General features: G+C 42.4%; 1 protein-coding gene and 1 long non-coding RNA gene across 8 annotated transcripts in view; one reads left to right on the plus strand and one right to left on the minus strand.

Annotated features, from left to right (window-relative positions):
• Nucleotides 1-16,037, plus strand: part of LOC109918375 (F-box only protein 6-like) — a 17,179-nt gene extending 1,142 nt beyond the window's left edge. For 3 of the 7 annotated variants that reach the window (XM_048615053.1, XM_048615057.1, XM_048615056.1), the window contains exons 2-7: nt 3,008-3,321; nt 7,528-7,654; nt 9,574-9,675; nt 11,478-11,573; nt 11,937-12,072; nt 13,578-16,037. In XM_048615053.1, coding sequence (XP_048471010.1) covers nt 3,008-3,321; nt 7,528-7,654; nt 9,574-9,675; nt 11,478-11,573; nt 11,937-12,072; nt 13,578-13,712 — 910 coding nt within the window. In that variant the 3' untranslated portion in view covers nt 13,713-16,037. Of the gene's footprint in view, nt 1-233; nt 914-3,007; nt 3,322-7,527; nt 7,655-9,573; nt 9,676-11,477; nt 11,574-11,936; nt 12,073-13,577 lie in introns of those variants that run through there. The other 4 variants (XM_048615054.1, XM_048615052.1, XM_020518291.2 and 1 more) reach the window with 4 other exon arrangements.
• Nucleotides 16,038-18,592: 2,555 nt separating this feature from the next.
• On the minus strand, nt 18,593-20,281 carry LOC125486653. Its single transcript, XR_007265287.1, has 2 exons — nt 20,164-20,281; nt 18,593-19,869 (listed from the first exon to the last, which is right to left on the minus strand). It is a non-coding gene; the product is annotated as an uncharacterized LOC125486653 (long non-coding RNA).
• Nucleotides 20,282-20,696: the final 415 nt, after the last annotated feature.

A 20,696-nucleotide genomic window follows, 5' to 3' on the forward strand; every position in this document is an offset into this window, starting at 1 on the left:
GGGAGTTGGGGGGAAGTGGGCATAGGTGGTTTGGTGTACGGTGGGTAGGGGGAGTTGGGTACAGTAGGTGTAGGGGGTGGGGAGAGGGCAGAGGAGGGGAGTGGAGGGGAAGGGGGAGGTGAGGGTCCGGGGAGTAGGTGAGTGGAGGGAGAGGGGAACCATGGGGACAGGGAGGGGAAAGAGATCCAGGGACGGGGTGGAGGGGGTTCTGTTTGGAGGAGGGGTAACAGACAGGGAAGGGAGATGGAGAGAGACAGGCATTGTGGTGTTGTGTGGGATTGACCCTGTGATGTGTGTTTGGCAGAGGATGACCCTAAGGTAGTTGGGGAGACCATGAGGGGGAGAGAGAGACAATCCTGGGGAGTACAAGGGTGAGGTGTAAGAAGGAGAGAGAAACCTTGGGTGAGGAGGAGTTGGGGATGGTGAGAGATGGTAAACCAGATCCTGGGGTACAGGAAGTTTGCCTGACCACTCGCATTTGTAGAATATGTATAGGTCCCAAAAGACTTTACAGCCTACAGTGTTCAGGGGAAATCGCCCAACCTTGGAAATATTTATTATGTGGAGGTTGGCTGCTGGATTGAGCTACATCTAAAACCCACAGGACAGAATCAGTCAGGAATTTCCAAATTTGAGTGGATATGTTTTGATGCTAGTAATGATGGATAAAGAAGTTTGTCTGATAGTTCAGTGAATAATAGAGAGCTATGCAGATGAAGGAGATCAGGGCAGTGGTGATGGTGTTCCAGTTAGCCTCAGTACTGACTCTGTGTCCAAGGAATGCTCCAGAGAGGCGGTTCTTCGCTGTTCAGCAATCTCTGTTACCTGTTGTGGCAGGGATTAGGGTGCATTCCACGAGACTCCATGGGTTTAAATGGAAAGGGAAGCTGTTCAGTGACATCATTGAGAAAAGGTATAGCCTTGTCTGATATGGTGGTTATGATTTGTCAATGGTTAGTCAATAGCTGAGGCTTAAGTATATTGAACGGGTACAAGATTAAAGTTCCGGCATTATATGTGAAACAGCATTCCTCCAGGATAGGAGAAAGAAAAAAGCAGAAGGGCATCCATTTATCTAATAATGCCTGCCTCCATTCTTAACTGTAGCCAGTGAATCACCTCTTTCTGCGTTGTTATGCTTTACCATTCCACCTGCCCCTCATTTCTCATTGACACGCCTCACTCCAGTGGTATCTGAAAAGATGGCAGCTTCCACAGGTTCCCTGATTATTCCCAGTACCACTCCTCTGGTGCCTCTCTTGATGCCTCCACTGTCTCTTTTCCATTACCCTGTCTCAGGCTGAGCAGGAGTTTGCTGCAGCTAAATGTTGGGAAGACCGAAAGTCCCGGTCTCAGACGCTGCAGTGAACTCCATTCCCTAGCACTCGGCTTCATTCCTGTCGCAGGCATCTGTCTCGGGAGTGAACCAGACTCTTTGCCACCATATTTCCTGTCTGAACCTGAGATGGGCATTGGTATCTGCTTCTTCCAATCTGGCCTCTTGCACATTCCTGGTTTTTATCGCTGTACCTTTCACACTTTGCCTTCATCTGTGTGGGCCGCATCGGTTCAGGATGGCAGCTCGGTGCCACCTTCTCCATTGGCAACTAAGGATGGGCAATAAGTGCCAGCCCAGCTTGTGATATCCACAGCCTGTAAATGGATTATAAAGAAAAAGCTCTGAAATACCCTCCTTTAAACCTCTCGCAGAATCCCTGCAGTGTGGAAGCTGGCCATTTGGCCCTATCGAGACCTCACTGATCCTCCAAAGAGCATCCCACCCAGACACACCCCATATCCCTGTAACCCCACATTCCCCATGGCTAACCCACCCAGCCTGCACATCCCTAGACACAATGGGCAATGTAGCATGGCCAATCCACCCTAACCTGGACATCTTTGGACTGTGGGAAGAAACTGGAGCAAACCTGTGCAGACACAGGGAGAACGCGCAAACTCCGCACAGACATTGCCCAAAGCTGGAATCAAACCTGGATTCCTGGAGCTGTTATGCAGCAGTACTAAGCACTGAGCCATTGTGCCTCTTATCTTCCTTCTCCTTTAAGACGACCTTCAGAACTTGCCTGTTTGACTAAATTGTTAATTATCTACCCTGAAGGTTCCATATCTGTTAAAGCCTGTTTGGTAACGGGCCTCTGAAGCACCTTCTGATGCTTTGCTATATCATAGGTGCTATATAAAGAAAGTTGTTGCATTTAGTAAGCACCTTTCCTGACCTCAACAAAGTCACAATCACCACAGAGTTTCATAGTCAATGAATTTGTTTTAGATTGTAATTACTGTTGTAATGATAAAGAACGGCAGCTGATTCTGTGCATGACAACCTCCCAAAAAAACAGTGATGACCAAATAGTCTATTGTTAGATGTTGGCTCAGAGTTAAATATTGTCCAGGGGACGTGTGTGTGTGTGTGTGTGTGTGTGTGTGTGTGTGAGAGAACATGTGAACGTGCGTGTGTGTGTGAACTCCCTGATCTTTGAAGTAGTGGAACATCATCTTCTGCTTCTATCTGAGAGCGCAGATGAGCCATTAGGTTTTAAATCTGAAACTGTAGGACTCCTTTGGTGCTGTATGGAAAAGTTAGCTGGACTGTGTAGCCAAGGAGAGGCTAGAACCCAGAACCTGCTGACTCGGCGGTAACAGTGGGTGAGAGAAAAGAACGAAAAAAAAAACCAAGAAGAGAATTTGCAAAGTTTTAAGGTGTAAAGCAGGAGGTTTGGAGGGAAATTGAGGAAAAGATTTTTTTTTTTGACACCCAGAGGGTGGTAGGAATCTGTACTGGGAGGGTAGTTGAGTTGGGGAATTCTCATAATCTTTTAAAAAGTACTGGGATGAGCACGTGAAATGTCATGACATTCATGGTTATGGGCTAAGAGCTGGAAAGTGGGATTTGTGTAGATAGATCAGCACAGACTTGATGGGCCGCAGGGTCTGTTCTGTGTTCTATGAATGAATCCATTTCTAACTTCTGATGTTTGCTTTACAGCCCAAAAAAGACATTCGACTTTGCAGCCCGTGGGGAACTATCCTTCTTTGAAAGTATGGCCACTATTGGAGACATGCATGAGGACGTCCTGGTGGAGATTTTGTCCTACGTTCCTGCTAGGGAGTTGGTGAGAACGTGCCGAGTGGTCTGCAGGATGTGGAAAGACTTAGTGGACGGAATCCACATTTGGAAGGGAAAGTGTATTCGGGAAGGATATTTCAAAAAGAACGGGGATGTCTATCCAAAGAATTGGAAGGTGTTTTATTTCCTGCAAAGTTTGAAGAAGAACTTGCTTAAAAACCCTTGTGCAGAAGGTAGGTTTTAACTTTCTTCTTATTGCTAGTGTTGCACTCAAGACTGAATTGTTGCTGCGTCCGTCTCCATAACATTAACAAAGGGTCTAGGCCTCTGTTGAATGGGAATCAGTTATGAGTCCAATACTTGGATTTGTGTCTGTACAGAAGCAAGAAATGGAAAAAAAACCCACAAATGTGGCTTCGAAAAAAAAAATGGCGCAGAGTGATTTAAAATGACTTGTTCATTAAATGAAAGCAAAATACCTCAGATGCTTGAAATCAAAAACAAACACAGAAATTGTGGAGAAACTCAGCAGGTCTGGCAGCATCTGTGGAAAGAGAAACCAAATTAAAACTTGGAGTCCGAAGAGACTCAATTTTTTTTCTTTTAGGCTATATTAGAGTAGGTGATTTATTTGACTACTGTGGTCTTTGTCCCCCTGATCTTCCATCTCGTGCTGCTGTATAAGTACTGGTGGAAATGACCCTCTGTCTTTGCATTGCCATTAGTGGATATATACCAGACCATTTAGATGTTTGTGTATATTTTTGAATTTAGAAGCAAGACAGACATTTGTAATACTTTGTTGTGAATATAATTCAGGTTTGATGCTATTATTTGGATTGTTGTTTAATTGCTGTGTCTCATAATCTGTTGATTCTTCAGGAATGGTCTTTTGATTCCTGGTTTACATCACCTGCAGACACTGTGACTGGACAATGTTAGCAATGGGCTGGAGTTGTTTGACAGGGAACTGTTCCATTGTGTCTGTGTCTTGGTTGACTGCTCGCTGTGGTTATCAGTGGTTCCAGAAACTGAAACCAAACAATGAACCACACGGCTGCAGTTATTTTGACGTATCATGAAAAGGTCATTTTCCCACACACAGACCGATGACTGTCCTCTGTGAGACACAAAACACTGTATTCTTTTCTTTATTCATTCGTGGGATGAGGGCGTTACTGGCTATAAACGTGGCAAACAGTTTAAATTCATGGCTTCAGTACCTTTCTTTCACTGGGAGATCCACTCTTGCAATGGAATTGATAGATTTCAGGGTTCAAGGCTTGCTATCAACACGAATGAACAGCAGAGATCCATCAGTGTCTCACAAGAAAGTCATTCTTGTACGTTGCCTTGAATCAGAAGGCCTGTGAATATTCCAGTGATTCACAAAAGACCGGTCTCCCTTTGACGTGACAGTAAGTGTTTGCAAGAAATACTTTGAGCCAAAGAAAAATTTGATGCCAGAGATACGGTGAACCCATTGAACAATATGTGGTAATATTGCAGCAATAGTCTTCCACGTATAGATTTAGCACACTAACCGAAGAACTAATTCATGACCAATAAATTGAAAACACTGAAATTCCATAAAATAGGAAATACCCACATGTGGAATCATAGAGTCATGCAGCATGGAAGCTGACCCTTTGGTCCAACCGGTCCGCATCGAACATGATCCCGAACTAAATTAGTCGCACCTACCTGCTCCTGGCCCATATCCTTCCAAACCTTTCCTATTCGTGTCTTTTAAATATTGTAACTGTACCAACATCCACCACTTCATCTGGAAGTTCATTCTACATGCAAGCTATCCTCTGTTAAGACCCCTTAGGTCTTTTTTAAATCAGTCTCCTCTTATGTTAAAAATATGTCCCCTAGTCTTGAAATGCCCCATCCTAGGGAAAAGGCAACTACTATTAACTCTATCTATACCCCTCATGATAAGGTCATCTCTCAACCTCCTATGCTCCAGCCAAAAAAGTCCCAGCCTATCCAGCCTTTCTTTATAACTCAATCCTTCCATACCCGGAAACATCCCGGTAAACCTCTCCAGCTTGATATCCTTCCTATAATTGGGCGACCAGAAGTGGACACAGTATTCCAGAATAGGTCTGATCAATGACCCGTACAACCTCAACATGATGTCCTAACTCCTGTACTCAAAGGACTGAGCAATGAAGGCAAGTGTACTAAACATCTTTTTAACCTCCCCGTCTACCTTTGGAAAAAGCCAGACCTTCAAATCAAATCCGCCTTATTAGATTCAAAGATGTTACAGAGAAATACCATCTCCAGGATGTGGACACAGCCTATCCAACCAGCTCATCTACAAAAGGTTATGGACAAGAAGACTTTAGCTATCTTGTCAACAATGGCTGAGTCACAGACCCCAACAAAATTTATGCCTCCTGCTGAAATGGACCAAGGTAGCAGATAAATGTATCTGTCTTGGTGGTGGGGACTGCAGGTTTGCAAGATGTTGAAGGATTCTGGGTGAATTGAAATTACTCAAAGCAGATGATATAGTTGAGCGAATCAGTTCACCTCCATGGATATCAAATGAAGTCATTGCTGGCCACAAAAATTGCACACTTAGTTAGTCAATTGAGCAATCATTTCAGGTGAATATCCACTTCCTAGGGTCCATGAAGTATCCAATTCATTTCAGGACTCCACACTCTTCACAACACTCAACATATGATGGAGCTTTCTTCAGATACCTGCCACGCAAAGCAGATATCTGACAATTTTTGTTATTTACGAAGTTGTGTTTCACTTCCACAGAATGCCCAATCAGCTAAGTTCTTAACCAATTGCAGTCCAGATGATTTTTCTTCAGACTTATCAGACTGAACCTAATTAATGTCATTGTCTGTGGAAGGGACAAAGCAGAACATGATCTGCGGTGCTCACTTGACTCAGATCTCACAGTTTGCTGAACAAAGACAAAGGCATACGTGTGGCATCTGAGTTGACTTTCTAGGGTCTACAGTGACAGCAGTTGGTTAAAGCCATTCATGTGCTTCTTAACTTTTTAAGGTGAAAGAGTTGGTGTTGTTTCCCCATACTACGAACTGTTCTCAGAAATTTCTTCTCAAGTACGTACAGATTGTGAAGCCTGATCAGAAGCAACGATGTAAAATGGGAATGGGCAGTCACACAGCAATGTCTGACACATTACATATGAAGCTAGCATCTCTACTACACCTCGTGCAGTTTAACCCGCATTGGGAACACATGTCATAACAGATGCATCAGGAAATACTGTTGGATCTGTACTTTCACAGTACATTGAAGGAAGTGTATCACTGCCAATGAATCATGCCCATTATTGGAAACTGAGTGCAGATTCTTTGCTGGTGTGTGCGAAGCAGTTACCTGCATCTATTCATTAGAGCATTGGCCCATATAACTATGCAACAGGGTTACAGGGAAATGGTGTAGAGGGTGGGTCTGGGTGGGATGCTCTTCAGAGGGTCGGTGTGTACTTGATGGGCCAAATGGCCAGCTTCCACATTGTGGGGATTCTGTGTTGAGTAGAAAGCTCCCTCATCACACTGATTATCGATCTCTGACCACGTTGTTAGCCACATCAGGAACAGGTCTTTGAACTTTACACATCTATGATGTGGAAATGCTGGTGTTGGACTAGGGTGGACAAAGTCAGGAGTCAGATGACACCATGTTATAGTCCAACAGGTTCGTTTGAAATCACAAGCTTTCAGAGCACTGCTCCTTCGTCAGGTGATTTCAAATAAACATGTTGGACTGTAAGCTGGTTTTGTTTGATTTCTGACTTTCTGCACACATCGACATAGCCAGATCGTCATCTTCATTACTTACTCATTATTCATTGAGTATTTGCAGGTTCATGCAACTAACTAGCCGATGTGCTTTGCGGTATTACTATCGCAGATAACGTTTGTGATTGTGAAGTAACTTGTGATGTTGAAGACAAAACTGCAGGGAATCTGGTCACTTAAGAAGAGGTGAAGGCAGAATCAGCGGCGCACAGTGTGTTGCAGAAAGCAGGAGACCGTACCTAGAAACCGGGCAGTCGAGAGGACCTGATCCTGTACCGCAGAGTATGCAACAAACACACAATGTTTGATAACACCTGCAATTGCATGTGCAACGCGAGCAGTTATTTTGAAAGCACTGCAGCGACGTGTGTGCCATTTTGCCCGAGAGTAACACCTGCCACTGTCCTTGAGATGAACAAAGTGATTGGTCGGGCCTTTAGCAATATTTTGATGTACAGCAAAATTCCTTAGAAGCTGTGTAAAATGTACACTCTGTGTGAGATCAATTCAATTATACCCTACACAGAGTAAAATTCTGAACCTGCTGTTGTGGTGGTTTAGCTGTGTGATGGAGCATAATGAAAGTTCTTCTTGCTGATTTAATCTACCTCCTTTTATTTTCTTTTCCTATAGAAGGTTTTAATCATTGGACAATTGACCATAATGGTGGTGATAACTGGAAAATAGAAGCCTTACCAGGTGGCCTTGGATCTGCCTTTCCTGATAGACATATAAAAAATTATTTTGTGACATCTTATGGGTAAGGATTCCATTGCACAGTGACTATCAGACACAGCTCACTCCATAAACCACCTCGGCACTGCCACTCATTACCTTTCCTCGTCATGTGGAAGTACAATTTCAGCACTTAGTCCATTAGTCACGTTGCCTTTGGAAACTTGAGTCTAACATCTTTTTATCCCTTCACCATTCTCAACTTGGGATGAAATTTAACTATTGTCTGAGTAATGCTGCAACAGCTGGTTAGATCCCTTTTGCAATGTCCCCTAAATGGCGAAAACGAAATCCCTCCATCTTGTATATCATCATTCTTACACATCTAGTCTTTCAACCTTTATCTCTTTCTCTCTCCCTCGCTCCCACTCACTCCCGCGCTCTCCCTCGCTTCCGCTCCCTCTCTCTCTCTCTTGCTCCCTCTCTCTCATTCTCTGATGCACACACTCTTGTACACAGTGGAAGATAATTGTGGTTGTTGAAAGCCAGTCGTCTCAGCTCCATGGCATCTCTGCAGGAGTTCCTCAGGATAATGCCCGAGGCCTGACTGTCAGCTGCTTCATCAATGACCTTCAGTGTCATTCAAGACTCCTCAGATACTGAAGCAGTCCATGTCCATGTCCAATCTTCAGATTTGAGGTGACAAGTAGCAAGTAATATTTGCACTACACAAGGTCCTGTCAATGACCAGCTCCAACAAGAGAGAATGTAACTATTGCCCCTTGGCATTCATGGGCATTGCCATTTCTGAACTGAACCCAACTGTCAACATCCTGCAGGTTACCATTGACCAGAAACAGAACTGGACCAGCCATGCAATTACTGTGACCACAAAAGCAGGTCAAAGGCAGTGAGTAAGTCACCTACTGACTCCCCAGAGCTTATCCACCTAAAAGGCACTAGTCAGAGGTGTGATGGAATACTCTCCACTTGCCTGGATAGGTGCAGCTCCAACAAGAGCTTGACATCATCCAGGACAAAGCAGCCCACTTGATTGGCATCACATCCACAAGCATCCACTCCCTCCACCACTGACGCTCATGGGCAGCAGTGTGTACCATCTATAAGATGCACTGCAGAAGTTCACCAAGGCTGTTTAGACAGTACCTTCGAGACCCATGGTCATTACTATTTGGAAGGACAAGTGCAACAATTTGGGAACCAAGTTCCTTTCCAAGTCACTCTCAATCCTGACTAGGAAATATATCAGCATTGCTTTCCTGTCACCGGGTCAAAAGCCTGGAACTCCATGCCTAATGGCAATATAGATGTACCTACACCTGGTGGACTGCAGTTTATGAAGGTAGTTCAATACCACTTCCTCAAGGGCAATTAGTGGTTCCCTACCCATTGCCCATATCCCTGATGAATGTATTAAATGAAAGCACGTACTTCAAAGTACAACCACTCATCTTGCTTACCACTCTCGCCCTCTCCCATCCTTTGTTCTATTCTCATTGTTTCAATTTCTCTCTCTGCCCTGTCTGCCCTTGCACTCTTGCTTTTTCTCTCCTGCTCTTGCTCATTCTCTCATTTGCGTGCTCTCACCATTTCTTTGCTGTCATGTCTCTCTGTTGCTCTTGCCCTCGCTGTTTCTTCTTCTCTTTGTCTGTCTTTCTCTGCCTCTGTCACCGTGTGTCTGTCTATCTGTCTCTCCTTCGCACGCTCTCTCTCTTCCCTCTTGTGCTTGTTCTCTCTCAATGTCTCTTACATGTTCCCACCCCCCACCTTCAAACACCTGGGACTTGATGCCTCCTGACTGTTCATTCTCCACCCCATCTCCTTTCCCACATTTCTTTACATTCCACTTCAGTACTCATCAGGCTACAATTTGGACCTCTGTCCATTTGGTATTGAATTAAAAGGGAAGTTCTCCTCAGGTGAAACAGTTTGTTGATATTGTTTACTGCCATACTCTAAGGCCTTGTGGTTGGTTTGAACTAGCTCATCCTGTTTGAAGACGGCATTGGTTGACCTAGCCCTTGAGCTGGAAGCAGTTGTGAAGAAGCGAGTAGATTTTGTGAAGAAAAGAAATGCAGATAATGGGTAACTGCAGCTTTTATTCAAGCTTATCAATCCTGGGTGGTCACTGGCTCGTCTGGATTAGGCTTTGGCCCATCAGCAGACCCAACACAGACCCAAGGGTCATCCAGGGCTCATCCACCTTCTGTGCAGTGGTGGCCCACTGCAGCTTCCAATGGATTGGATGGAAAACTCGCCCTTTGACATTTTTCTACTGGGACAGTCCTAGCTGATTTTTCAGCACTCTGTCCTTCAAGTCAAAGGGTTCAAGTCCCATTTGAGGACCTTCAGCACAATATTGAGCAGGGCAGAACTGAGGGAGTGTCCCCACACCAATAATGCTGCCAGCTAGATGTTAAGTCAAAGCAGTATCTGCCCCCTGAGGTGGGTGTAAAATATCTATGATCCTGGTGTTAGTACGGCACAGCAGGATGCCATTCAGTCCATGACAGCTGTCTATGGAGCAACCCAATCAGTCTCATTCCTTTAGTCTGGCTGCAGGTTTATTTTCCTGAAGTGTTGATTCTGTTTCCTTTAAGGTTTGTTAATTGTTTCTGCTTCCACCACCTCAAGGGCAGCAACATATGAACAAACCATTAACAGTCATTGCAAAATAAAGTTCCTTCCCTCATACCCACTTGTCACTCTGGCACAGAACCTTAAAATGTACCCCCTGGAGCTTGATGGCAACAATTTTTCTTTGGCTACCCTACCTGTCATGTACATCTTTATTAATTTTTTCCTCAAAATCCTTTGCTCCAAAGGAAAGAACACCAACCTTTCTAAACTAATCTTTTTGCCAAATTCCCTCATCCCTGGAACCATTCTGGTGTAAATCTGCTCTACATCTCAAAGATCTTCTCATCCCTACTAAACTCTGGTGATCAGAACTGGATGCAGTACTCTATGACATAACCAGAGCTTTATAAAATATAATTTATCTGCTCTTGTGCTCTACATCTCTATTTATAAAGATCTAATATAGTCTGCTTATTATGGTCTGAATTTAACCTGCCACCTTCAAAGATCCTTATTTCCCACTACTGCCTTTAATTTTGTAGCCCTTAAGTCTATATCACCTCGCACTATCACTTCTCTGCATTAAACTCCATTTGTTGCCTGTCGCCCCAATCTGCTGAGTAAAAACTAAAAGAACTGTGGATGATGGAAATCAGAAACAAAAACAGAAATTGCTGGAAAAGCTCAGCAGGTCTGGCAGCATCTGTGGAGAGAAATCAGAGTTAATCTGAGGAGGAATCACTGGACCCAAAACGTTAACTCTAATTTCTCTCTACAGATGCTGCCAGACCTGCTGAGCTTTTCCAGCAACTTCTGTTTTTGTACCCAACCTGCTGGCCTGTCTGAACTGTTACAGTTGATTGGTGTCATCTTCACTTGTCTGTGACCCCTCAGAATTTGGAATCATTGACACATTTTCAACTGTTTCTCATTTTCCAATCTCCCAAGTTGTATCCATCCCAAAAAATTCCTGCCGAGGTCCTAACGTCGAAATCTGGAAAATGCCAGCATCTACTGCCTTCCGGTCTGAAAAACAACCATTTACCACAACACACTGTTTTATGTCCTGAAGCCAATATTTTGAAGAAGAACCAGTGGCATTTTCCCTGACCCCATGACAAATATTTGTTTGCCAACCAATATAACTAAAGTCGTTGATCTGATCATTATCACATTACCTATCATTTTTCTACATTACAACCGTGACTACATTGGCTAATATCCTGGCATCATGAACAATGCTTTATAAATGTAAGTTGTTTTTTCCCTTGCTCTGAACAAAGTCTCTCTGTGTCACTCACTGACAGCTTATGCCAGAAATCCCAGCTTATTGATCTAGTGGCAAATGGACTGTGGGAAAATCTGCTCGATGAATTTCAGCCTAAGATTGTAGTGAGTGATTGGTAAGTATTGTACCTGCCATACCATAATACTTGATTGGCTATCAGTGAAATGAACTCGTAGCGGGGTGAGAACAACGAAAGCATTAAAGGCCACGTACAGCAAAATGTCCAGACTAAACACTAAATTGGAAAAGTGTATAAATCATTCATATATATTAGTAATGAATAGCCAGAGGGAACGAAAGTGACAGCAAGTGTTAAACAGTGTAGTTTGGGAGATGAGTCGTCATCGGCAAATACGTGTGTTGAATGGTTTCTTACTGTTGAAAATTTTATGTAAACTTAGTGGTTCTGGACAAGATTATGCCTGACCTGCTGTGTCAATGTATTGTCCTGAGCTAGTATTGGAATACCATCCTGCAGGTATGCAGCAAGACGGGACTGTGGCTGTGTGTATAGTTTGGAGGTGAAGCTGCTCTCTAAAAGTAAGACCGTCCTCAAGAGGTACAAATCAAAGGAGATCAAAATCCCACAGTGGAGTGATGCGAAATGGAACCAGGTACTCATTTGCGTTTGACTCCATTTTCTTTGTCTAGAGTTCCCTCACCTTTACAGCTTCTGTAACTAGTTGACCTTTGATTACTGTGTGAATACTGTGTCAAACAGCGATGGTGTCCAAGATAGCTACTGCCTTCCAATCTCCTATTTCCCTTGTTTGTCCTCAACACCATCGCTCCCTCTCTCACTCCACATTGCTCTTCCCTGTTTCCCTTCTCCACCTTCCCTCAGATTTCCCCTTACTGTGAGTCTCTATTCTCAACATAGGCCAGCTAGTTGACTACAAAGGTGTTTAAAGTTGTTTCAGAGAGATAGTAGGAGCTGCAGATGCTGGAGAATGAGATAACAAGGTGTAGAGCTGGATGAACACAGCAGGCCAAGCAGCATCAGAGGAGCAGGAAAGCTGACGTTTCGGGCCTAGACCCTTTGTTCCTTTTCTTCTCCATGGTCTACATGTGCTTTCAGGAGATGGGCATCCAAATGTACGTGATGATACTCAAGAGGTAGTAAGAACTGCAGATGCTGGAGTCAGAGATAACTGACTGGAGGAACACAGCGGGCCAGGCAGCATCAGAGGAGCAGGAAAGTTGACGGGTCCTGACCCAAAACTTCAACTTCCCTGCTCCTCTGATGCTGCCTGGCGTGCTGTGTTCCTCCAGCTCCACACTGTGTATGTGATGATACTATGGCTTTAACAAGTGAATTTCATCCTTTTTTTTATGAGGAAAGTTTGAGACAGAGGTACCAAGCAGTCTGCTCCAAGTCAATAAAGTAAACAGCTTGTGAGGCTCTGGGTTTTTATTTATATAAAGTTGGAACAAAAGAAGCAGCATGAATGGGTGGAGTTAGGCTCCTACAGAACCAGGTTTCAGTTTAGCTTTCAGCAGTTGCTGGGATCTTGAAGCTGGATGTGAAAGCTGTTATTCCGCTCTCTGTTAGAGCTAAAAGCTGGGATTCCCTCTGATGCGAGAAGTGCGTATAAGACAATCTAATTTACTGACTTTACCTTTGCCAAGGGTGTGTTTATGGGATGTTACTGTATTGGAACAGTCGCTGTTTAGTAGTTAAATAATCAATTATTCTGTTAAGTTTTCCAACAGAGTTAAGTTAGACCAGTTCTTCTGTCTTTTGTTTGTATTTTAACGACAGGATTAGAATAAAATGTGTTTTGCTTCAAGCCAAGTAATTAGATCAATCAAATTGCATCTGGAACGCAACACCTTACACTTGCCCTCAAATTAAAAAAAAGTTATGGTTTTTAGGGGGTTTGATCTGGTCCATAATACTTGGATACAAAGTGATGGTACCAGTTGTATCACCACCATTGCTGCCCTGGTGGAAATCGAATCATTTAGCACAGACTGGGAGTCGGACCTGCGACTGTGTTGCTCTTTAGTGCTTTAGCTTTCTATTTAAATTCCTATCTGCACCCTGTGAAAACAAGGATATACATGCGAATCATTCATTCACGTGCTATTATAACTGGTGATACTTCTTGCGTTACAGTTGACCCATGTTTTTGAAGCCTATGGTCGTGGTGTTCGTTTTGTTTGGTTTTCACATAAAGGGCAGGACACACAGTTCTGGGCAGGATGGTACGGAGTACGAGTCACCAACAGTAGTGTTACCGTAGAACCGTGAATATACTGAGACTAGACTCCAACTAGATGAAGAAGACCAAATATTTTCCCAAACTGTAAACAAGAAACAAAATGCCACAGATGCTGGAAATCTGACAAATTTCTGGAAAGACCAGGAAAAGCCAGAAAACACTCAGCAAATGTGGCATCTTCTGTGAAGAGAATAACAATTAACATTTCAGGAGAGTTCTGATGCAAGACTTTAATATCAATTGTGTTTCTCTCTCTGTAGAAGCTGCTCAACATGGTGGATGTTTTCTAACATTTTTGTCTTTATCAAAGGGTTTACAAATTATGTTTGCACCTTTGATATGAGAATATCGCTGATTTCACTTTATTATTTCATCAACTGCCAGGGGAAACTGTCACTTTTTTGATGGTTATTTTCTGCAGTGGGTCGAAATAACATGCCATGAGATGTCAAAAAAGGCACTGACATGTTTATTGCTAACTTTGATCTGTTGATCCCAGAGATTCATCTAGAACCTAGCTTCACTTGCACTGAACCGGGTAAACTGAACTGGACTGGAAAAACCTGGTCGAAAGAAGACATGAAAGAAAGATTGTCAGAGGAAGCTGATCCTTTTTCAGATTGAAGGGGAAGTGCTTCAGGCAAATCTTATTAAAGATGTTGTCCCCATTTGTGAGTGGTTTGCACTGGGTGGTCTTCCAGTTCAGACAGGTGAGTGGAATCTCTCTTGGACCCTGAGAGCTCCATACCTGTTAAAAGAGCTGGAAGGTTAAATCCCTCAAACCCAGGAGCCTTCATTGGAAAAGGAAACCATTTCTCAGAACACTGACTACTTTTAGAAGGTTTTAAATTTTTTCCACTGTTGCCAGCTGCATGTTTTGAAAAAAATAGTCCTTTCCCATTTATCGGCTTTGAGGTAATGAAAGCCAGGTTGCTGTTGAATCTGTGGGATTGATGTTGAGGTGTTTAAAGTTCATGATGTGGCCAGCACTGCTCCATCCCTTTGCCTCCAAACACCCCCCCGTCACTCACTTTAACAAACATGTTAATGTATCTTAAACGCTGGCTGGAGGAATCTCCTGGAATATAGCAGCACAATATAGGTCCAAATAATTTTTTCACTTGACTTATCAATTCAATTGATAAGTGACCCAATGTGTGTGGAATCCATTGTATTTTTGATTAAATAGTTTCTGATGGGAGTGTTTGTCCATTAACACCTATGCATTCCAAGCTTTCTTGAACTGGGTCTCCTTTGGTCCATTTGTTTCAACTTTGTTTGAGGCAAATACTTTGTATATAAAACAGTAAACTCACTTCAGTTTCCACACGACATACCATTGACATAGCTCACAGATCTGCATGGTTCCATTTTGTCTCTTCCCCATCCTCCTCTGACCACAGGAAAAGGAAAACCTTTTCCAACCACTTTTTAATCATGCAGAAGGTTTCACTTTCTTCATTTTGTGATGTTTTTGGGATGTAGTCTCTCAGTGCTGTTCATAATTAAAGGTGTTTTCCTTCTGTTTGCTGCTCTTTGAACCCTTATGTTCACCCATTTTTTTTTCGCCACCAGTGTAAATGGAAGGGTGGGCAGAGTGTACACATGTTGCTGTACCACATCTGGCAGAAATATCACGGACTGCAATTTTAACCTGTGAACATACTATGCTTGAGATTAACCTGCTTCAGTTGAACTGTGTTCATACATGCCAAATCACCAAATAGAGCATTGTTATTTTGTGAAAGATCCAGAGGTGCTTGTTGTCATTGTGAAATACACATTCATTAATTTCTGAGGTTACTCTGCTCTGTGATTGGTGGACTGGAGCCAAAAATCACAAAGCTTCTAGTCAACTGAAATAAAAACAAATTCGGCTTGAAACATACTACAGGCTGGTCTCTTTAAAGGGGTGACTGTGAACTTGTCTGTCTTATCATACACACTGGATTCCCGCCATGTGGTGAACTGGAGAGGCTGACCTGAATTAATTCATTGGCTCTTTTGGGCTCTTCATGGGTACAAACATAAATTTGTAAAATTGTCTTATTTTCGTAATTCGAGGAGCTTAAAATCTGTGTCTAAACTTCAATGACCATGGTGAAAGAGCTTTTGCACTGGTGAGACCTCACTGACTGACTGTAAGGATATGCTGTGGGCAATGCTGATAACCACCAAAGCATCAATATAGCTTGATTAAGATAAATCAATAGATGTCTTTCCTTCTGAATACGCTGTAAATGGGCACTATCTGTATTTGTCTCTGTTTGAGCTCAGTTGTTTTGTGCAAATGCCTTCTGTAAACTGTTATTGCAGAGATTATATGTAATAAAGTATTTGTTAAATACTCAAAACTAGTTCAAGTTTTTCTGAGTAGGTTAAATCAATAGCAATAAAGCAGCTAAATGAGGCATGTCCTTGGGAATAATTGTGCCTTAAGGCAGATTATTAACAAAATTAGTCATTCTGCTTCTCAGTCAATTAGATGTGACAAATCTTAAAACCTTTTTCCCAAAGTTTAAATAAATCTCCTAACATTTCTGACTTCTCAGGAGAATGTCACTGCTCTGATCTATTATTTGGACGTAGGAAAGGGATTTAGAATGTTTTAATGCACATTCAAAGGAGTTTCGTTTTAGTGACTGAATGCAGTGACATTGTAAATAAGTTTGGGAATTTTTCTCCATACAGGAAGCCCTCACTTAAAGGTTCCTGAAAGCCTTCTATGAACCAATGGCGAAATAGAAGTTGGGTTCTGTAGGACTTTGCTTATCAAAAATCCCTAGCCTTATACCCTTTTAAGTTTCAATACTTGACATTGCTAAGTTCCTGTATTGGTAAATAAAATATTTTTAAAAATGAAATAAGTTTAAAAGTATGAAAGAAAAATGCAACTTGCTATTCAGTATCTCCTTGTTGTCTGCCATCCTGCTTCTTGGATTTTTTTTTTCCTGATCCTTCTGGATGTTACAGACCTTCCCACTCCATTCTTGCAAGTTCAGGGCTTCTTCCAACCACCACCCTCCCTCCCTCTCCACCCCCGCCAAAGTTGTGAGCTGTCCTGTTCCTCGATCTCCCTCTCTCTGCTTTGGTTTCTTGGACTTGTGTTGCCATTCAAAGCCCAGATCCAACCTGAAGCCGGAGCGTTAATGATGTGGAGGTGAGAATCCTGATGGTGTAGAATTGCTGGGGCTTTTACAATCCACTTCTTAAAAGTCTGTTTCTGTTTGTTCGTCTCCTCTCCTGAATCCTCAGTGGGAGGATAGAGAAAAAGGGCAGCATTGAAAATAATTGAAGAACATCATGGTTAGCAAAAGCTCCACCTAAAAATCCACTATTTACTGAAACTTTGTCCAAACCACACACCCTTAAGAAGTGAATTGGGATCATTTTCAGTTACAAGTCTCACCTGGAAGACAATACCTCTGGCAGTGCAGCAACTCGACCATATTGCACTAAAGTGTCAGCCAAGATTCTGTGGCTAAGTCCTGCAGTAGGGCTTGTGCCCGCAGCTAATAAAATGCAACAGTGTGACCGCTAATTCATGACTACTATCAATTGCAATGTCACCCAAAGGATTGATAGAATGGGTGATGTAGCAAGTGGAAATGGTGCTAACTATCTCCTCTTCTGAGGTTGGGTCTGATGCACATTTTTGGCTAGAGGGTGGTGAGGGAGATTTACTGTACATTTAACATTATGATAGTGGATCTGAAAATAATTGGTGCGGATAATGGGTAGTGAAAATGGAAAGTACCCCAGTCTCAATACTAATTTAGCAAAAAAAATACGAAATTCATATCAACAAGAAAGCAGTTGGCCTTCCATACTGCAGTTCTCAGGGAAACTCTCATGCTATGTATTCAACTCTGAGTTAGTCATTAACAGCGCAAAGGAAAGCTGAGCCTGAGGAGGTTAAAAATTAACTTTAATTGAAGATCCATCAGGGAAACCTAACATATTGTGGGTGAAGGAATACTGGACTGTGATGATAAAACTAGCATAAGAACTGAAATCAGAGCAGGAATAGGCCATTTATTTCTTCAAGACTGTCCTGGCTTCCATCAAGATCATGGCTGATCTTTCCCAAGCCTCAACTCTTTCAAGCCAGCTCATTGTAGCCCTGAGCTCCCTGATAGTTCAACCTCCTCTTGAAATATTTTCAGTGATCCACTCTCCACAACTCCCTGGGGTACAGAATTCCAGGCATTCACCACCCTCTGGGAGAAGAAATAACTTCGATCTCAGTCTTAATTCAGTGTCTCCTTAGAGTCCCTTGCAAATGGAAACATCATCTCAATATCTGCCCCATCAAGCACCTTTAGAATCTTGTATCTTTCAGTGCGGTCACCCTTCCTTCTTCCAAACTCCAATGAATAAAGGCTGAACCTGTTCAGCCATTCTTGATAAGTCAACTCCTTTGTCCCAGGAATCTGCCTAATGAATCTCTCTTGAACTGCCTCCAATTATTTTGTCTGTCCGCATGGAAGAAGATGCAGAAAATCTCTCAAACATATTCCATCTCAGCCTCCTCTTGAGGTACCCAGCATGAAATGTCAGCTTTCAACTGATTCATTTTACTCCATGTGATATCAAGAAATGACTGAAAGCATTGGATATTACAAAAATGATTGGCCCTGACAACATTCCAGCAATAATCCTGAAGACCCGTGCTCCAGAACAAGCCAAGCTGTTCATTCAGCTACGTTACTGGCATCTACCTGACAATGTGGAAAAGAAACAGAACATATTAAGACCAGTGATCAGTCAGTAGCAGTTTATCGGACCGATACAGCTTTTATTCATCCTTTTTTACAGATTTAGCCTCAGGTTCAAATCTCATAACTGACTATCTCACATTCAAACGTTTGAATAATTTTGACTGTAACAGATCACACCATACATACAATCAGTTAGACATTAGGTTTATTCATTTTACATACGGGAGCATATATTTCAATGTAATAGCTCTTATTTACCATGAATGACATTTATCCTCATATCTGGACCCACTGTTTTCATGTGTCTCTTTATTGACCAAAATATATTGTTTATTGCTGTCCTTTGCCTGTTAGGCTTACAATTACTTCCTGCAGCTAATACAAAGACTTCACAGATGAAGCTAGCCTGCTACTCTGGAATCTCTGTGTTTCCTGTAGGCCGTCTGATGCTGCAGAACAACAGATCTTCAAAGGCGATGGTTTAAAATCCGAGTTTGAAAGAAATATGTTTCTTTGGAAAATGGATTTTGCAAATGTGTTGAAGTGCTAAGGTGCTAGGAAAAGGAGCCTGTTAATTATTACTTGTCCATTAAATATAATACACCATAATTATTTGCTAATCGGATTGAATAGGTTTGTTGGTAGATTTAGAGCGTGTACATCCAATGATAGTCGTTCAAATCTGATTAATGCAAATTACTTTCTCAATCACTCAGTAACATTATTGATTGGCTTGAAAATTGATCGTTTTTTTTCTCTGGTAAACTCTAGCAGACTGTCTCAGGACACCTTACATCCTGTTTGCCTCAAATTAGCACAGACATGGATGACAGCACAGAAATGTAAGAATAGTTCACACTCTGAGTTGCATAGCTATTGGTTAGTGATTGTGTCACATGGATTCTTCACCTGGTTTTGTACATTTAATCCAAACCGAACAGACTAAATAGGGCAAGGCAGTGTGATGTAGTTCATTGTATCTATGGTTAGATAAAGTAAACTACTTGCCTCAGCTATTTTCCAAGTTGGTACTTAAAGCAGGACAGCCGTAAATTCATTTGCCAGGGGGGTGAAGGCAGGAGAGGAGAGGGATTTTCTTTGGCATTCTCCCAACCTTTGGCATTTTCCCAGCTTAGCTCCTCTGCCCGCTATTAATTATGCCACGCTATGTGCACCATGTTTAGCATAAACAGTATTAAACAAACAGCCTGTGCAATGACCCAGATCATTTGTACTGGGACCCGCTGGGAAATGCAGCTCATGCTACGCTAAATAAAACTGTTGCAAAAGTCAGTTCTGAAAGGATCAGGAGATGTGTTTTGAGGCAAGGTTATTGGTCAATGGTGACAGTGCTGTTGGTGACTCTGGCTCCATACCATCCCGCCCAACACTGTGAGTCCTTTCCTCCATGTGTAAACTTTACATATCGTACACCAGGCCCATAGTCTGTGAAAGTGTTTGATATCTGCAGAGAAGGCAAAATAATTCATTACTGAACCATCAAGTGGTAATAGTCACATTCAACAACAACTAGTCTTTATATAGCATCTTTTTACATATTAAACATCCCAAGGTAACAGGAATATTGAGGGAAGTGTGGCATTGTAATTCATTGCTGACCAGAGCTGTCGATGTCTCGTGAACCCAAAATGTTAAAGGTTGCATTTCTAACTAGAGGTATTTCTCCATTAACAACTCCTCTGCTTTAACCATAACTTTTGTCGTGTGTAAACGATAGATTTACTCATTTTTCGTTTACCTCCTTCCATTCTGCATCGCTCCACTGTGGCGCATGAATCATGTCAGTCTTATACTCCTGGATCTTGCTCATGTCTTCAGAGAGAAGCTCAACGTGTAGTTCATAGTCAAAACCAGAATCGTGCCTCCCTGCATACCTAGGGGTTAGAAGAACAATCATCGCTGGCAAACCTCTCAGAGACCATCTCAGTATTGAGACAGCATGATGTACTCATCAAATTTCACCATCTATCATGGTGGCATTTGAACCCATTGTCGTGGCTTCTGGATTATTAGTCCAATGACAATACCAGTACATCATGACCTCCCCCTGCACTGGATGGCATGTGTTTTCAAGTCAGCCAACTTCAGTCAAACCCAATCTAATCCAACCTGAAAACCCAGAATAGCCTAACACACAATTATTGAAGGTTCCTGGTCTGCACAGTCAGCATTAATCTATATGAAGCATTTAACCCCAAAGCTATGTTACAGTTTTGCAAAGTGTGTAAGGAGACAGTATCTGCCATTAAGACAACAAGGTGTAGAGCTGGA

The sequence above is a fragment of the Rhincodon typus genome, chromosome 31 (genome assembly GCF_021869965.1).
Source record: "Rhincodon typus isolate 14 chromosome 31, sRhiTyp1.1, whole genome shotgun sequence".
Lineage (NCBI taxonomy): Eukaryota > Metazoa > Chordata > Chondrichthyes > Orectolobiformes > Rhincodontidae > Rhincodon > Rhincodon typus.